This window comes from Triticum urartu, chromosome 3A (assembly GCF_056163025.1).
Source record: "Triticum urartu cultivar PI428250 chromosome 3A, HENAU_Tu73, whole genome shotgun sequence".
NCBI classification, from domain to species: domain Eukaryota; kingdom Viridiplantae; phylum Streptophyta; class Magnoliopsida; order Poales; family Poaceae; genus Triticum; species Triticum urartu.
This window is the reverse complement of record NC_141875.1, coordinates 44,929,300-44,948,802: the sequence shown is the minus strand read 5'-3', so window position 1 is coordinate 44,948,802 and position 19,503 is coordinate 44,929,300. Positions and strand designations below refer to the sequence as shown.

Sequence of the window (19,503 nt, the reverse complement as noted above, 5' to 3'; positions counted from 1 at the left end):
CTTACCCGTCAAACATATTTGGTCACACTCACACGGTTTGTAGGGTGATTTTTGTAACTTGACCACAGTAGGTTAGAGGCAAAGACGCTTAAGGTATCATATCTAATTAGGAATCATCATTATATAACCAATGTCTATCTGTAAACGCACGCAACCGTGGAGCCGTATACAATGTTTGCCAGCGATGGGCAGCTTACTCAACCACTCAGTGCAGTGTAGACTACTGCAAGTAGAGAGATGCCAGGTGGGCCCGCTATCCATCCATAGAGTAGACTTTGTCAACTCTTGGATCCCAACTTGTCAAGCCAATGGCATAAAGAAGAAGGGAAGTCATTCTCATTTTGCACCAAAGTTCCGATCCCTGGCTTCCCTGCTCCTCCGCGCGCTCCATGGCAAACAGGTGCGTTCATTTTGGCAATAAGCTGAATGTCTTCCAGTTCAGTTTCTGTTCTATGATTGTATTACATCCCAATGATCACATGTGTGGATCTAGCCTTCAGTTATGTATATTTGTGATTCAAACTCATTCTCTCTTCATGCTCCTGGATGGAACTATATATGTTCAGATCTAGGTGTGGGGTTTTAATTTAGCCTTTAAATCATTCTAGTCTTCCTTTGACAAGCCAGCATATATGATTTGATCCTATTTTTTCCATGCATTAGGTCCACATCCTACAATGATGTTTGTTTGCGTCGATTAATGCAGGGTTTGATTGAACGCATCATCTTACAACTCGTAGCAGTACTCGCTCCCGTCGAATTCACGGCTAAACTCTGAGTTGGCATAGTTACCAAGGGAAATAACTTTAGCTTGGAAACAGTTGTGTACTCAGAAATGGGCGACAGACATATGCAACCTAATGTCCTAGAGCAAATACTCGATGGAAGCATGAAGCCTATGGATCTACGTTTAGCTCTTCTAGAGAACATCACGGACAATTTCTCTGTAGAGCGAAAAATTGGCGTCGGTGGATTTGGGACTGTTTACAAGGTACAATTTATTTCCCCAGTAGATTTACATTAAACTATCTCTACAACCAAAATGCCTATATATATATATATATGCTATCTATACGATATACGTCATTCGAAATGCTTACAAGACAAGTTAAACAGGGTGTTCTACGAAACGGGAATGTTGCTGTGAAGATGATGAACAGCCACTCAATCGATGAGAAGCCATTTCGTCGTGAGGTCAATAGTCTCATGAAAGTTAACCATATAAATACAGTTCGGTTCCTTGGCTTCTGTTCTAACACAGAGCATAAAGCTATACAAATTAGCGGATCGGAAGAATATATTTTTGCCGAGATAAGACAGCGATTGCTCTGTTTTGAGTATATCAGCAATGGAGGCCTTGATAAACATATTACGGGTACGACAATTAATATTGCTTGTCATGCAGACTTTTCCTTCCTTTTTATACTATAAGCACAGGGACAGCAGACAAATAAAAATATTTTGTCTTGCTGCATATAATTTATCATGCTCATATAAAATGCCGGAATATTTCTTCTGCAGATGAATTGAGGGGACTTGAATGGAGCACAAGGTTTGACATAATTAAAGGAATCTGTGAGGGCTTGCAACACCTTCACAAGGAAAATGGCATAATTCATATGGACCTCAAGCCAACCAATATACTACTAGATGATAAAATGGTACCAAAAATCACTGATTTTGGCCTTTCGAGACTCGAAGAAAACTCATAAACTATGAGTACGCACCCTTTTTTATCACTGTACGTAAGCTCTGCATCAAGCGAACCAATTCCTTTACCAGCTGGCTTTTACTTGCCTAGCTTTGCATCAAACTGTTGTATTTTTGTGCAGAGGATATTGTGCTCCAGAATACCAATTCGATGGTAGGATGTCACTCAAGTCGGACATGTACAGTTTGGGCATCATTATCATTGAACTGGTGACCGGAAGAAAAGGAGTTCTTGATAACAAAAAGAGAGAAGTGCATATTACACCCCCCAACTCTAGCCCTAGTCTAATATACACCCCCAACTCCAATACCGTCTAATATACACCCCCAACTCTCAAAACTGGCCATAATTCAACCCCCCCTCCCTGTTGACCGGTTTTGATCCAGTTTGACCGGTTTTGACTGAGTGAACAGTAAAAATAAAATTTTAAAAACCATAAATACTTTTTTTTGAAAAAATTCAAAAATGTTCCAAGTTTTTTGCACCGGGTAAACAGTAAATTAAAAAAACCACCTTTTCATCATGTTTGGACACCTAAGTAAATTCGAGATGTCCGTAAATTCGACTTTTTTTTTCAAAATTTCAGCTTGGTGAACAGTAAAATCGATTTTTTTAAAAAACCCTTTTTTTGCATGGATGATGTTTGAGCGCGTGGTGATTTTTTTTGGATTTTTTCCCGAATTACTGTTCACAATGCTGAAAATTTTGAATTTTTTTTTCGAATTTACGGACATCTCAAATTTACTCAGGTGTCCAAACATGCTGAAAAGGTGATTTTTTTTTTGAATTTACTGTTCACGTGGTGAAAAAATTTGGAACTTTTTGAATTTTGTCAAAAAAATATTTTTTTGTTTTAATTTTTTTTTATTTTTACTGTTCACTCAGTCAAAACCGGTCAAACTGGGTCAAAACCGGTCAACAGGGAGGGGAGGGTTGAATTCTAGCCGGTTTTGAGAGTTGGGGTGTATTTTAGACGGTATTGGAGTTAAGGGGTGTATATTAGACTAGGGCTAGAGCTGGGGGGTGTAATATGCACTTCTCTCTAACAAAAATGATGTAAGACGTTTTATCCCCGGCCGTATAGGTTGTCAATTTTCAGAAATATGTGCCAAAATTTTGCATTACACACAGTTGTATTCTGTCATTGTACTGCTAATTAGCTTACTCTCCACATATCTAGTTTAAATAACACTAGTCATCAGTTATGCGTTTGCACAAGCTAGCTCAGAATGTTGAGAAGTGTTAATTGTATATAAATGTAACATTAGTCATGAATATATACAGTAAGTAAAATCTTGAGCAGTTTTAATTCAATACAAAAACATGTATTAAAGGTAATAAACAGATTCTCTGGGTGTGACACCTTTCGAACCGGGCGAGGGGGTTACCTTTAATACATGTTATGTGCCTGCACCGCAGATGCAGCTTGCAAAGGTAGAGGGAGAAGGTGTTGGCAAGTGTGTGTGTGTGTGTGTGTGTGTGTGTGAGAGAGAGAGAGAGAGAGCGGGTTTTAAAGAGATAAGTGGAAGTTAGAGATAGTTGGTTCCTTCAAATTTTAAGTATTTATTTGAGAATTAGCAGTGTTGGCTATGTATATATTCGCTAGGCACATATATAATTTTGCATTGTGTATCCATGTTATCATAGACTATCTTTGTGAAATGACAGGTACTTAGAAGGTGGATACACAGATGGAACAAATCAGGAAATAGAACACCCTTGTGTTATCAACAAGTTTCGAAGTGCATTGACATAGCTCTCCTTTGCCAAGCAAAAGACCCCTATGGGCGACCTTTTATATGGGAAATAATTGGCGATATAAACGAAATGGGATGTAAGAATGGGAAACTCAAGGATGTTAGTGAATCTACAATTGACAAGTAAGCTAGTAATCTCCTCAAGATACCTCTTAGCTTAGACTAGTACTTCCACCCTATTATTCTGTGCCAAGAATTCTTAAATATTAAAAAGGAAAGTATTCTACCTCTCCATCACAATATGTGGACAACCATGATTTACAAAAATGGTGCAAATTGGATCAAAGCCAAACAAGAAAGAATAACTAATTTTCATGATGTTGTAAGCTTGAGGTAGCATTGATCACAACATATGACATATAGTCCCGGTTCATAGGGCCCATTTGTCCCGGTTGGGGAACCAGGACTAAAGGGTCGGTACTAAAGCCCTATACCTTTAGTCCCGGTTCTTACACCAACCGGGATAGATGGGCCTCCACGTGGCCGCTGCGGCGAGCCCAGGCAGGAAGGCCTTTGGTCCCGGTTGGTAGCACCAACCGGGACCAAAAGGCATCCATGCGTCAGCAGCTGGCAGGAGCTGATGTGTTTTTGAAAGAGGGTGGTTTAGGGGGTTTGGAGGGGTTAATTTAGGGTGTTAGCTAGCTAATAGAGAGAAGTGTTCTCTCTTATCTCTGTGTTTGGTTTACCAATGCTACTACTATGCCTAAACATGGCTTAAATTGTAGTGAAGGCAACATGTGTGGTGCATGCCGAAAATAATACTAATATCATAACTTGATCAAGTTTGGATTAGTACTACTTTCGAAATGCACCACATGTTGCCTTCACTTCAAACCAATCCATGTTCATTTCACCCACTGATATATAAAAACTCTTCATGCTTGCATCATGCTTCATCATAATAACAAGTCCTACTAATTATCATCATACAACTTCTACTCGTTATTAATAACAAGTCATACGATCATCATCCTCATAGTCATCAAACCAATCCAACTTAATTGTTCTTAGCACATGATCATCAGTATTAGGTAGGACCTAAATACCCTCTTTAAAGTAAAATAGCATAAAACAATATAGGCCCTGACTCTCCATTATGGAGAATGGAGATCATCCTGTCTCCAATTCTTGCGCTTCGCTTCCTTTTGCTTCCAAGTACCTCTTTACGACTGTCCATACATTTTTTCCATTCTGTGATTTCCATGTCTCCACTTCTTTTAGAAATCCGATATGGACAGGTGAGATTCGTAGGACGACCTGGATGTATGTTCAAAACATCAAGGTGACCATTCTGATACATCAGATGAGGCACACAATCATCCGGGATTTTTTATTGAAAAACATAGTAATAACTTCGTAGTTAGCAATGTAGTTAAGTTTTAAAAGAATTTATGCAAAAGATGCACGGATGTCATAATAGTAAAAAATCTTACCATGACATCTCCATGGATGTTACCGTAGTTCAACACGTGCACTAGTGGCACGTATTGACCATAATGTGGAGGAGTTTTATTATAGATATTGTAATTCTTAAGATCAGTACAAAATGCGATCAGATGATTTTTCTCCTGATAAGTTAACTCAGAGCCATCGGTGTAGTAGGTTCTGTCTACCATGTTCCGCACATTGTTTGAACAATGAAAATAAGCTGTCAACTATTTTGAAATGAACAATATAAATTAGTTAATAACTATGTTTGAGAAACTCACATAGCGGTAGAATTGGAAGCGTATCAACAAGGACCCAAATGTCATATTATCTTGGTCGATGTCAGGATCACCAAGATCCATGGTGACAAGCATACCCTCATAAAAACCATACATCTTGCAAAGTGCTTCCCAATTTTTGCAACCAAAATAGGTTACGCTCTCGGAATTATACAAATTTACTTCAAAATCCACATCATGATGGGTCCTTAGGTGAATTTTCTTTGTTTCAAAATTTTCATGGTCTTCAAAATCCATCCTCTCCAAAACATAGCGTCTTGCATGGCATGGGATAAGCTACTCGAATTGTAAAAGATAAAAATTACACGTTGAAATAGTTGAGGTCATGCTTAATTACGAAAAAAACACTTTTCGTCGTTGCGTACCGTTTCAACATCGAAGGTCTCCTGGAGCTTAATGCTGAAGCGCCGATCTTCGTCTAGGTGAGGCCTGTCGCACAGACCTCGGTCGTCGTTGCACCAGCTGCACTCCCCGGGAGACTTTTCATCGTCCGATGACGAGATTTCCTACGTTCATAATTCAAATATTAAACTTGTACAATTCAATATATGTACTATAGAAATTAAAATAGATCATTATTATTCATCACGGGTTGACTATCGGTCTACCGAGTCTATATGGTGGAGACTCTCCCTCACTGATTCCTCTCTGACATTTGTGACCGTCGGTGATGGTCGTTACTCCTTCTTCCCCTAGTGCATAACAAAGGTTTAGCACCCGGAGAAGAAGGAGAAACGATCCCCACGACAACAGTCGGGCTTCTTCGTCCTCTCTCATATATGGTGGAGCCTCGACATACTTAAAGTCAACCTGAAATATCGTTTAATTATCTTTCTAAAAAGGACATTTCGAGCGTTTAATTTTAGCATTCAAAGTAGGAGTAGTTTTCCAATTTGATAATTCAATAAGAAAAACCAAATCATAAAATAAATTAGTATTCAAATTAGCATGCATCCAATAAGCAAAACTACATCATCTCTTGCGTCCGTACATCATCGAATATTATCACTAATACACCTCGAATAGTATCATACATATAGCATCGCTAATACAGCTAGAACCGTAGCGGCCGACGGGTATCGGCGGGGGCGGTTGACACCCAAACAGAAGGAACCATCACAAGATCATAGCTGCAGTGAGATCCTTGAAGAACCTGCCAGGTATTGTCGAACCTGCCCTCCAACGCAACCATGTAGCGACGGACGTGCTCGTCCTCCTCGCTGACGTACCACCTCCGCGGTGTCCGAAAGCTTCGGCACCGTCACTGGCCCACGCGACCGCCACCAAACAAGGTTCGGGTCAACGACGGGCTGGCTCCTCACCAAGCTACGCCCCTGAAAGATAGCACCTCCCAATACCAGCCCGGCGGAGCCCACTCCCGGACATGGCCCCTCTAATCAAGCAGGCCTCCTCCGCCGAGTCGATGACAAGGATGCGAGATAGGCATTGTCGACGTCGATGCGGGAATAATTGCTTTAACTAAAAAAATAAACTAGTTCTATTAATTTTCTTATTACTAAAAACTATTTTTATAGTAAAATAAAGTAGTTTTATTAAATCAACTAGTTCAACTACTAAGCACTTACTATAAATAAAATAAAGTAGTACTTACTAAAAATAAACTACTTCTATAGTAAAATAAAGTAGTTTTATTAAATCAACTAGTTCAACTACTAAGCACTTACTATAAATAAAATAAAGTAGTACTTACTAAAAATAAACTAGTTTAACTAGTTCTATTATTTTTCTAACTAATTCTATTAAACACTTACTGAAAAACATCTAATTCAACTAATCTAAAATGCACACTAACCTAACATCTAATTCACTAATCTAAATCAGAGAATGTTCAAAAAAATAGTATTGCTTAGTTTTTTTAAAGAAATGTTCAAATAGAAAATTTAGTAAAAAATACATATATGAGAAAAAATGAAAAAAAAGAGAGCCGGGGCGGCGGCGGCGGCTCACAACGGGGCCGGCCGGCGAGGGCGCGAGGGCGTGGGCGGCGGACGGCGACGGCGTGCGGGGGCGCGCGGGCCGGGGGCAGGGGCACGGGCGACGGCGGCGGCGTGGGCGATGGACAGCGTCGTCGTGGGCGGCGGACGGCGACGGCGTGAGGCGTGGGCTCCAGGGCGGGGGCAACGGCGATGGCGTCTGGCAGCCTGGCGGTGTCGAGGAGGTCCTACGCGCGCGTCGTCGGGGGCAACTGCTAGACGAAAACTGAAATTTTCTAAGTGGTTGCTATATATACATGAAGCATTGGCTCTGGTTCGTGGCAGCAACCGGGACCAATGCCGCCCTTTAGTCCCGATTGGTGCCATCAACCGCGACCAAAGGTCTCTTTTCAGCAGCCCAAAGGGCGAGAAACAGAGACCTTTGGTCCCGGTTGATGCCACCAACCGGGACCAATGCCCCCTTTTAGTCTCGGTTGGTGTCACAAACCGGGACCAAAGGGGGCATTGGTCCCGGTTCGTGGCACCAACCGAGACCAATGGCCTGCGCCTGCCAAAGCCGCGGTGGGGTGGGATGTTTAGTCCCACCTCGCTAGCTGAGGAGCTGCCGCACCTGTTTATAAGCGCCGCCCTGCCATCTCTCTCGAACTCCTCTGAATTGCAGGCCTGTGGGCCTAATCTCACACTGCTATGCCTGTGGGCCTGCTGGGCCTTCTGCGGGCATGAATCCTGACCCAACTAGCTGGGTTCCTAGTCGTATTCAGGCCGTGGTGGCCCAGTAGATGGCACTTTATTTTTTTCCCAGTTTTTTGTTTTCTTTTTTACTGTTGCTATTTTTATTTATTTTATTAAAATTTTCTTATTTTATTTTATTTTATTAAGGTTTATTTTATTTTATTTTGTTTCTACTTATTTATTAAAGTTTATTTTGTTTCTACTTATTTATTTTATTTTTTCTTTTTCTTTTTTTATTTATTTTATGAAAATTCTTTTTGCTTATAATGTTTTGAACAACAAATACTTTGATAATTTTAGTTGCATAAATTTTATATAATTTTAGTTTCAATAATACTTTTTCTATTAGAGTTTCATTAAAGTTTTCTAGTTCATTCTTTTTTCTACTAGAGTTTCATTAAAGTTTTCTAGTTCATTCTTTTAGTTTATTATTTTTTATATTAGAGTTTCATAAAAGTTTTTCAAATCATTCTTTTTTATATCAGTTCATTATTTGAGCTAAATGACCCTGAAATTCAAAAGTACTTCAGATGAACTCTGAAGAGGTTGAAAGTTGGCATGGTATTATCATTTCACCCACATAGGATGTGCTAAAAAGTTGAGAGGGTTACGGCAAAAACTGGATGCACTTCGTGGATATAAAACGGACAATCCCTTTCGAAGTATCAGGGTTTCGGACGAAAAATCATCTGTTACAAAGGGATTTTATTTTTTTTGAACTTATTAGAACTGCAGACTTTTTGTGTGTTCAAAATGCACCATTCAAAGGCACATCATCAATTTTCAACCCTTTCTGACTTCATTTGTTATTTTTCATGCATTTACTGATTTGTTTTGAGCTATATGACCCTGAAATTCAAAAGCACTTCAAATGAACTCTGAAAAGGTTGAAAGTTGGCATGGTATCATCATTTCACCCACATAGCATGTGCTAAAAAGTTGAGAGGGTTACGGCAAAAACTGGATGCACTTCGTGTACAAAATGGACAATCTCTTTCGAAGTATCAGGGTTTCGGACGAAAACTCATCTGTTACAAAGGTTTTCATTTTAGTTGCATAAATTTTATCTAATTTAAGTTGCATAAATTTTATGTTTTATTGATTATTTTTAGTTGATTCCTTTTCCAATTAGAGTTTTATTAAAGCTTTTTAGTTGATTCGTTTTGCTATTGTAGAATATTATAGTTTGTTTTAGTTTTGTTTGGGAAAAAACACCTTTGGTCCCGGTTCCAGACACCAACCAGGACTAATGATGGTGGGCCAGGAGCAAGGTCCATTGGTCCCGGTTTGTTTCTGGAACCGGGACCAATGTTCTCAGACGAACCGAAACCAATGGCCCCCGAGGCCCAGCCCGCGCCCTGGCCTCATGAACCGGGACCTATGCCCCCATTGGTCCCGGTTCGTGTGTGAACCGGGATTAATGGGCTTGTCCTGCCTGGACCAAAGCCATGTTTTCTACTAGTGTCTGGTAGGTAGGGAATATAAATCAAGATAATGATTCATATCTTTTCTTACAGTTAAGCCCTTATTTGGACGATGGCATGCTTGTGGTTGAGCCGCTCAAGCTGCGTTTTCCCTATGACCTTAACAAGAAGATATCATGCTCACTTGAACTGACAAACGAGACAAATGCTTATAAGGCATTCAATATCGAGATGATGAGTCCCCTTCCATACTGCACAAAACCAGGAAAAGGCGTCGTGTCACCACGATCCAAGTGTAGTGTTAACGTAACATTGAAACCACATGACACGTCTCCAAGAGATATCCAACATGCATGCAAATTTATCGTGCGAAGCACCAAAGTGGATGAGCTTCTTTGTTCTGAGGATTTAACCAAAGACATGTTCATTAAAGAGGATGGTAATGTGGTTGATGAGGTAAATGTGGATGTTGTTTTTGATGCACTACTGCGGACTGATATGCCACCGTTAGGTGTACTACATACTGGTCCAACACATACAGTTCCTGAGGTGAGTTTACTCAATATCCAAATATAAGAACTCATTTGTGTACTAACGCCATACGTTTTGATCCATTCAAAGCTTTATGTGCTTGTATATTATCATTCTATCTCCACACTAAAATATCCTTATTTTAAAATTTCCTTAATTGCAGCAACTTTAGTTAGGTTGCATCAACTTCCCACTAACTTCACATCTCACACCTAAGCCCTTTGTAACTCAAATTATTCCCGGCAGGTACTCTCACTCTCCCATGAGTCGGCTGAAACCCTAGTAACCAAGGTGGTGGATTTGACAGTTTCTTCAGGCGCACCGTCTCTTATACCGCAAGAAGATAATGGCATGTACGAAAGTCTAGACAGCAGCTGTCTTTAGTACCATCCATGTCATTTATAGACACACTAAAGACAGTTTCCGTAGTGTGTCATGTAAAATTCCGAAATGGAATGAAACTTAAAACTCAATTGATTAAACATTGTATTAATTAAATTTATGTGGTTTTCTTAGATAGACCTTGCAACATTACATATGAGTAGTGATTTCTTCTTGAAGACGTTATCTTTATGTACCACACTCGGTGTTCAGTTCCATGTTGTTCTAGGTTTGGATTTACTTTGGAGGTGTTGGCTATCACGAGACCATATGTTTATCTTGGGGTTTGTTATGCAATCTCGAGTCTGCTAACACCAGCGTTCCGATCCATCTGCGTCACCAGGCCCAACCGGAGAGCAACACCGACTTATGAAAGACCTTGGACCCTCGATCTCCCCCCAAAAGTCTAGCCTGTTAGCTCGGTATCCACAGAAGGTGGAACCCACCTTCCTGGTGGGCACCACGCTGGGATTCTCAACATCTTAGTTCTTACTAAGAAGAGTTCTAATACTATAAGCACATTTGGGTGCTATCATGCATGCTACAAATGCACAGTAGATCCATGGGAATATACTGAAGCTTTAAAGATGAACAGCTATACTGTGTATATTGAAAGTCGTGATTTCTTTTATATGAAGTCTTCCTTTTAATCGGGTGTCTCGCTAGCCAGTCGCATGTTACATTGATACCATTTGCAGGTTGTTTACTGTAGCTTTCATATGGCGCTTCTAGCTTAGGATAGAGTAGGTTAGAGGTCAAGATGTTTAAGGTATAACATTTAACTAGCAACTTGTTTTATAGAACCAATGCTTATGTTAGACAGAGCAAGCATTTGTGGGATGTATACAATGATTGGCAGCAAAAAGAGCCAGAGATTGGGCAACTTAGTCAACGAAACATTTTTTTCTTCTATAATACGGAGCCAGCTGTCATGACATCCTGTCGGTAGTTAAGAACCTTTGATGATATCTCAAATGATTCCTACCTAACCCAATGTTTTTCCTTTTATGAGAGGGATCTTTGCCCTGATTTCATTGAATAAATCATATATTATGATCTTCCTTTTCAAAAATATAGTAGGCTCTTGGTGTTTTGGCTCCTAGGTGCATATGCACCCATTGTCTAAATACACATTTTGAAAAGTTGAAAAATACGGAACAAAAACCCTACGGGTATATCCGGACATTCTATGTGCATGCACAAAGTTTCGGTGAAAAACAACATTTTTTGTGGCTTGCTTAAAAAAGATAAAGAAATGCAAAATGAATAGTTGTAATGAAGCATCAGAAATTGTCTTTTTTAGACAAGCCATAAAAAACCTCATTTTTCACCGAAAACTTTGTGCACACACATAGAATGTCCGGATATACATGCAGGATTTTTGTTCGGAATTTTCCAACTTCTCAAAATGTGTATTTAGACAATGGGTGCATATGCACCTAGGAGCCATTGCCAATTTCCGCTTACAAGGGAAGGTCTCAAAATAGCAAAGCAAAATGGAAAGACAAAATTATGTCTCCAAGATTACAAACATAACAACAGCATAAACATGTCTTAGCAGGACACTGCACACACTTCTGTTATGCCAACAAACATGTCCACCAGCGACGCAGAATATTAGCTACACGTACAATTTTCTCCAAGCAATAAATAAATCATACGTGTACCCAGCTAGCATCCATCTTCTGATCTATTGAACACCCTGGTGGCTACCGCGGCGAGTCTTCTAGATCGGTGTCGCAGAAGCTTCAGCTCATTTTCCTTCTGCAAACCAGCACATTCATCAATAAATTTAAATGACAAGTTAAGTAAATCAAAGAAGTGGGATCGCCAGGAAAGACCCCCTCTGAAAGCATGCATTGTTGAGTATGCTTTCCTGATCGTCCAAACAGTACCAGCAATGTCAGCTGCAACAAGCCTTTTCCGCATTCCGGAAAAGCAAGCTAGTATCTCAACACCTAAACTGGTAGGCGCCATAGACAAATCAAACGCTCATTGAGCAACATTCCAAATATATCTAAGCTATAGCGCGTCTGAAAAATATATGACGGAAATGCCAATTTTTTTTCACCAGGCCATCTTCCGTGTAAGTGTTGCGGATGATAATGAAAGCCATCTACCACATTTTTATCAATGGGAGTTGCATAGGTTGTCTGATAAAGAATGTTGGACGTCTTTTTGTATATGGCAGGCAGTGAGCTGGCAGCTGGATCAAGAAAATGGAAGTCTTTGCTACACGCAAACCGGTTTGTTGTCATCAAAGTAATCCAATATAACGTGGGGGTGCAGAGTAGACTTTGCAGGTCTTCGATCCCAACCACCAAGAACATATATAAAGAAGGAAGTCGGACTTGAGAGTTTGTTTCATTCCGTTCCTCGAAGCTCCACTCCATCCGTTCCCAGCCACAGGCTCTCCTTGGCTAGCTAACTGGTATGTCAATGTACTTTTGCTTTGGCCTATGAGCCTAATATCATTCTGGTTTGCTTCTCCGGATCTATGGAATATCACCTTAGTATATGTGATTATGGCCTTTATATTCCCTCGCATAAAAAGAAGGATGTGATCTTCATTTCTTTTTTCCGGAAAGGAGGTTAAAAGCCCTTGCCTCTGCATCATTGTGATGCACACAACCAAAGATGCAACCTTCATATTGTTTAACTCCACATAAGTGTTTTGCTTCATATGTAGTCAGCCTTTTTTTTTCGACGGTCGTCTTAATTTTACAAGCATATTTGTTTCCTCTATATGTTTAGTCTACCTCTTAAGAAAATTTCCACGTCCAAATTAATGCAGGTTTTGATCACTTCATTTTGCACCTCATATCACTTTTGGGTCGTGCTCTGCCTTCAAAAGGTATGAACTTCAAATATATGCCCAAGACACTTGTTAATTGCCCCATGCAAAATAACTTTTCCCCCTCTTAACTTCGAGAAGGTACTTTGTATTTAGAATGGACGCTAGACATATGCAACCTAATGTCCTGAAGGAAATACTCGACGGAAACATGAAGCCAACGGATCTACGCTTAGCACTTTTAGAGAACATCACAGACAATTTCTCCAAAGAGCGGCAAATAGGCGAGGGTGGGTTTGGAATGGTTTACAAGGTAAAATTTACTGTTTAGAGAAAAATTATGGCATGATATCTAAAGTTGCATAAAGTATTTCTGCAAATCTGAGTGGGCTGTGAATTATTTCCTCAATAATTTACTGGGCCTTCAAACGTTAACCCAACAGGGTGTGCTTGGAAATGGGAATGTCGCTGTAAAGAAAATTATGAACACTCACACAATTGACGAGAAGCTATTTCGTCGCGAGGTTACCAGCTTGATGAAGGTTAACCATAAAAATGCAGTACGGTTTCTTGGGTTCTGTTCTAATACGGAGCATAAAGCCATACAAATTAGCGGATCAGCAGAATATATTTTTGCTGAGTTAAGACAACGATTGCTCTGTTTTGAGTATATCAACAATGGAAGCCTTGATAAATATATTACGGGTAAGACAATACTATGTATTATGTAAATCTTATCCTTCTTATTTCTTAGTTCATACATATGTTCCGCTTCAACATTTCAAGTATTAGCATGTGGCAACTAGACTGGACCAATAAAAATATTGTGTTTTGGCGCATAATTTTTATCAGGCTCAAATCGAATGTTGGAAGTTTTATTCTGCAGATGAATTGAGGGGACTTGAATGGAACATACGGTATGACATAATTAAAGGAATCTGTGAAGGATTGCATCACCTTCACAAGGAAAATGGTATAATTCATATGGATCTTAAACCGGCCAATATACTACTAGATGATCAAATGGTACCAAAAATTTCCGATTTCGGCCTTTCAAGACTTGAGGAAAACTCACAAACCATGAGTACACACCGCTTCTTATTACTGTACGTAAGCTCTGCATCAAGCAAGCCAATTCCTTTCCCTGGCTTCTACTTGCTTAAATTAGAAACAATTTTTTGTACTATTATGCAGAGGATACTGTGCCCCGGAATACCAATTTGATGGCAAGATGTCATTGAAGTCGGACATGTACAGTTTGGGCGTTATTATTATCGAACTAGTGACCGGACAAAAGGGCATTCCCGATAATAAAAATGATGTAAGTGTTTTCTCTCAACATGGATATGGTCCCTTTTAGAAATATTTATGTCACGGTTCTGCATTTGCTTGTCATTATCTTTTCTATGTTTTATTATTATGCATACTATAGTATGAATAAATGAAGGCATGTCATATTTAAATAATACTCCTTTCAGTTTGCTAAACTGACATCAATGTAAGCTCTGATTCAGAGAATGAGGATATTACTCAGATTGTTGAAGAGTTAGATAATCACAGTATTTGTATACCAGTTGGTCACAAGAACACTACGAGCAGAGCTAAGAGGAGGCATAACAACAAAAAAAGATACCGTAGATGTGTGGACGCTTCTCAGTATTTGTGTCTCTTCCCCCATTGTCATTGATAGAAGAAAACACCAACAATTGGATCAAGAAATAGAAACCCATATAGTGTCAAAAATTACAACCATATTCTTTTAGATGAAAAATTATAACTGTAACTATTACTAAATAAAAAATCCATGCGCATAAATTATGTTCTATCATAAAATTCAATGCATGCATTTTCTAGATTTTTTTTAAAACTCGGAAACTCCATGTGCCCCATTGGGTGGGAATCAACTAGTTGTAGAAAAATTGCATTCCTACTTTATCACATCGAGTATTCTTGGCTTGGCTTGTAGAGGACACAATCTGATCGTTTTATCTACGTTCGATTGTATCCTCCTCTACAAGTCAAACCAAGAATACAAACATGTGTAGTGTTCAACTCAGACTCCATGTCACGAGCTTCCAATACAGGCTATACATCATAGATTGGCATCCTCACTAAACAACAAACTATGTGAATATGTGTGGCGGTCAGATAGGACCTCCTTCCTTAATTAGCCTGCAAATTGTAGTGCCATGGAGATTCCTCTCAGCATAGCACCACGTTAATTGTAGGTAGGCAAGCGGTTCATAGACGTTTACTGAGTTACTTAAGCACTGAGCATGCTCTTTCTAGAAAATACATAGATTTGAGGACATGCATATATGTTGGCATCATCGTAGTTGTCTTTGTGAAATGGCAGGTACTTAGGAGATGAAGGCATAGATGGAGTAAATCAATGAAGGGATCAGCTTTGTGTTACCAACAAGTAAATAAGTGCATTGATATAGGTCTACTTTGCCGGTCAAAAAACCCCTACGGCAGACCTTTTATATGGGAAATAATGGAAGATATCAAGAAAATGGAAAGTGTGAATGAGATAATCGACGGCGCTAGTGAATCTTAGCTCGGCCATGTAAGCTAAATTAATTAATTATATATATATATATATATATATCTTTTCCTAATAATAAAGTACGGATTGACTTTATGAATTCATCGTCACAATACGCTTCTTTCCGTGAATTTACGCTTTCAGATTGAATATAAAACATATACGTGAGGTGGTACTAAAATATAATTCTAATTGTACGTGCACACTAAAAGTTTCGCTAAAATTCCTTAAAACGATCTTTGTGACTCGCCCGGGCCTCAGCCCCATCGTAGACCTTGCTGGCAGCCTCACAAACGGCAGCCCACATGGATGGCCCCGGGATTTATTCCTTCATGGCAGCCTCACAAACGGCAGCCCACAACCGATGAAGACAGGCAGGGACGCAAAAATAATGTGCTGAGAATTAATTAAAGGGAGTAACGTTTCTTCTTTATGATTTTTGTGTTTTTGTATTCCGTAGGGCCTAGACTTTCAAATATGTTTATTATTAGGGAAAGATTGTATGTTAAGTGAAATATACAAGCGCATTTGCATCTAGCATTGGTTTGGATATGTGGTCCATGTGCTTCTACCGATGCACGCATGGCGCAGCCTCCACCTGTCCTCTATTACTCTCCTGACCACAGCGAACACCATCATTGTCCATGAAATTATAAGTTAGTATAGCGAGGTGCTCGCGGGAACGACATGCTACAGTGTGATGACCAAACTCATCACCATGGAATTGACCACATTCATCTTGAATTGGTTGACAATGTGACAAAGGGAGGGGCTGGCAAAAACAGCGTGTTAAAGTGTGATGACCAAGCTCATCTTGAGATTGATCATGGTCGTCGTTAATTGGTGGATGACTAACAACCATCGACGATGGTGATGAAGAGAAGTGACAATATGGACGGGCTACTATGCACATATAAGGATTTGTTTTCCCCGTTGTAATGCACGGGCTCGACCACTCTGGGAAGTCGTCGTGCACTCAAGCCTAGGAATTTCCGGTAGACGGCAACTCGATACGCCTAGCTTTGCTAGCTAGCTACGTAGTCAAACTGTACAATGTACAACGTCCAACTATTGTTATCTTTCTTATCTCCTCTCAATTGCACAATCAATTTTTGTAAGGAATTTTCACCCGCAAAAAAAATTTGCAAGGAATTTCACCACAACAGTATTATTGTACATAGTATGCTGAAATCAGCAAAATGTGGTCATATGAAAGAATACACTTAAGCCTTCTCATGGCAGCACAAACAAACAGTTTACTTACAAAATAGAAAGATTTGTAAAGAAATTGTCATTGTGAGGATTTTTTTTTTAGAAAAGGTGTCATTGTGAGGATACATTCAACTTTGGCCATAACATATGAAATGGCATGTGGGCTTTATATGTCTTGGTGATCATGCATCTCGATCTTTATTTTATAGATGATAAACCCTTACTCAAAAGATGACATGCTTGGGGTTGAGCCGCTCGAGCTACGATTTCCATATGAGCTTAACAAGAAGGTATCATGCTCACTCGAGCTAAGAAACGAGACAAATGCTCATATGGCATTCAACATCGAGACATTTAGTCTCCTGCCATACTGCACACAGCCAGAAAGAGGCATCGTGTCACCACGATCCAAGTGTAGTATCAATGTAACATTGGAACAACAGGACAATTCTCCAAGAGATTTCCAGCACCCCGGCGTCTTTGTCGTGCGAAGCACCAAAGTGGATGATGTTCTTATATCTAGTGACATAACTAAAGACATGTTTGTTAAAGAGAGGGACAACGTGGTTGATGAGGTAAATTTGGATGTTGTTTTTGATGCACAACTACTAGCACCTTGCCACTCAGAAGAACCCACGGAGGATTTGTCACTTGAGACTCTTAATACACTTTCTGGTACGGGCAATCTGAAGGCATCTGGTGTCCCACAGTTAAGTGCAAAAGAGACGGGAGAAACAGTTTCTGAGGTGAGCTTACTCAATGTCAAAATATAAGCATCAACTTTCTGGTTTAGCTGCCTATCTCATTTCTAAACCCTTCGTGTTTTTAACTTGTTTCTCACAGGTAGTCTCAGGCTCTCAGCCTCCAGCGAATCAACTGTACCCCTTGATGCCAAGTTGATTGTAGCTTCAGATGAACCACCACAGCCACCATCTCCATTGCTTGAGGAACACAAGGACATGTACGAAAGTCTAGACTGCAGCTGTCTATAGTACTCCTTTATGTCACTTCTCCCAACGCCTTCCATATATTTTCACGCCCCAACTCCTCCCGTGTCGCCCTGCGCGGCGACCGGTGGGAACCCTAGCGCTGCCCCGTCCTCGTTCCTCCCCCGACCTCTCCTCCTCGCCGCCGCCGGGGCGCGCCGCCGGGCAAAGCCAGGTCGGCGGCGGCGGCGGCGGGATCTCTTCTCCCACGACTAGCTGGATCTGGCGTGGGCGGATCAAGGTGGTTGTTGGCGGCGCGCTGGAGGCGGGGCGCGCCGGCGCGGGCTTGGGGGCGACGGCAGGGCTCACGCTCGTGATTTCTCCTGATGTGCGTGGGAGTCCTCCCGGGGCGCGCGGCGGCGGCCCTCGGCAAGCGGTGGCGGGCGCTGGGCTCTCGGCAGCGCTCCGGCGTGTGCAGGCGGCGGTGGTCCCTGTGCGCTGTCGGCGGCTCCGACTCTGACCCGGACGGCGCGGGGATGGCGGCGGCCCGGCGTGGCCGGCGATCTGGATGCGGTGGTGCCGGCGGCTCGCTGATCTGCCAGTGCTCCATGGTTCTGCCTGGTGGTGCTGGTGGTGACGGCGGCCCGTGCACGAGAGTTGGATCCCTTTGAACTGATCTGGGTGAAAACTTGCCTTCGGCGTCTACTAAGGCCGGCGGTGGCGGCGCTATCTGCGTCGTTCCCTTCTTGAAGGCATCGCCGTGGAGAAGTTCAATGCCACTCTCTGCCACCTCCGGGGGAAACCCTAGATCGAATGATCGGATGACGGCGGCACTCTAGTGTTGTTTCTCCCTTGGGGGCGTCATTCTTGGAGGTACACACATGATCGAGGGACCAGAGGACGGATTCTTTGGTGGAGCGGTGATTCATCCTACACACTGATGGCGACGGATCTTGACGGCGTGGCGCAGTGCAGATTCGGAGTTCACTGTGGGATCCATCGCGCAGGAGGACGACAGTGTCGGGCGTCGTGGTGGCGTCGATGGTAGAGAGACCTGGCATGGTACATGCAACAGTACAGTTCTGAAGATGGAGTGGTGGCAGGTGGCTGTGGTGGCCTCATACCCAGCAGGCGTCTTGGTTGAGGAGTGCACCGGACTGGTAGGTGCCCCATACCAGACAGGCGTCCTGGTTGGGACCTCGGGTCTTAGATGTTTAGGTTTGGCTGCAATGTCTGTTTGGTATTAGGCCCAGACTATCTGCACCCCTTCATCAATTGGATAGGTGTAGCAACAGTTGTTGTGTAGACGGTGGCTTTAGTCTTGCTGTTGTTTGACTTTGTAAAGTCTTGTGAGAATAATTAATAAAGTGGTCATACGCATCGCCCAAATGCAGAGGCCGGGAGTCATCCTCCTTTTCTAAAAAAAAACTTGTCGCTTTTTCAAAAATGTCATATGTACATATTTCTACAGTGGGTTGTCTTTTTAGTTGTCTATGGAATTTCAAAATGGAAAGAAACCTGAATAAGCTGTCGATTGGTACTAGATTTTATCTCATGTATCTAGCCTGACTGTGACAAGGTACTAACATTTCCCCGCAAAAAAAGAGAGACAAGGTACTAACATTTGCAGAAAGTATGTTATATATGTAATGCGCCATGAAAATAGTGGTTTAAAAGAAAGGTTTGTTCACATGCATTAATTGAGCCCATTTGGGATATAAACCTTCCCCTATTTCCGGTTGGAGATGGCTTATTTGGTGTGTGGAAGGTGCATGGAAAAAATACATAAGACATATATAGTCACT

At 41.2% G+C, this 19,503-nt stretch overlaps 1 protein-coding gene, 1 long non-coding RNA gene and 2 pseudogenes across 3 annotated transcripts; all 4 read left to right on the top strand.

The window, feature by feature from the left end:
• Positions 1 to 224: 224 nt before the first annotated feature.
• Positions 225 to 2,028, top strand: LOC125547859 (cysteine-rich receptor-like protein kinase 29; annotated as a pseudogene). The gene is made up of 5 exons (XR_007300813.2): positions 225 to 400; positions 707 to 991; positions 1,117 to 1,375; positions 1,522 to 1,741; positions 1,833 to 2,028. The product of XR_007300813.2 is annotated as a cysteine-rich receptor-like protein kinase 29 (transcript).
• A 642-nt stretch (positions 2,029 to 2,670) lies between these two features.
• On the top strand, positions 2,671 to 10,410 carry LOC125547860 (uncharacterized). Its single transcript, XR_007300814.2, has 4 exons — positions 2,671 to 2,767; positions 3,380 to 3,591; positions 9,400 to 9,855; positions 10,084 to 10,410. It is a non-coding gene; the product is annotated as an uncharacterized LOC125547860 (long non-coding RNA).
• Positions 10,411 to 13,169: 2,759 nt separating this feature from the next.
• LOC125546604 (cysteine-rich receptor-like protein kinase 28) lies at positions 13,170 to 15,572 on the top strand (annotated as a pseudogene).
• Positions 15,573 to 17,008: 1,436 nt separating this feature from the next.
• On the top strand, positions 17,009 to 17,672 carry LOC147978365 (vesicle-associated protein 3-1-like). Its single transcript, XM_087514725.1, has 2 exons — positions 17,009 to 17,518; positions 17,616 to 17,672. The coding sequence occupies exons 1-2, from the start codon at positions 17,009 to 17,011 to the stop codon at positions 17,670 to 17,672; spliced, it is 567 nt and encodes a 188-aa protein (XP_087370851.1).
• The last annotated feature ends 1,831 nt before the right edge of the window (positions 17,673 to 19,503 follow it).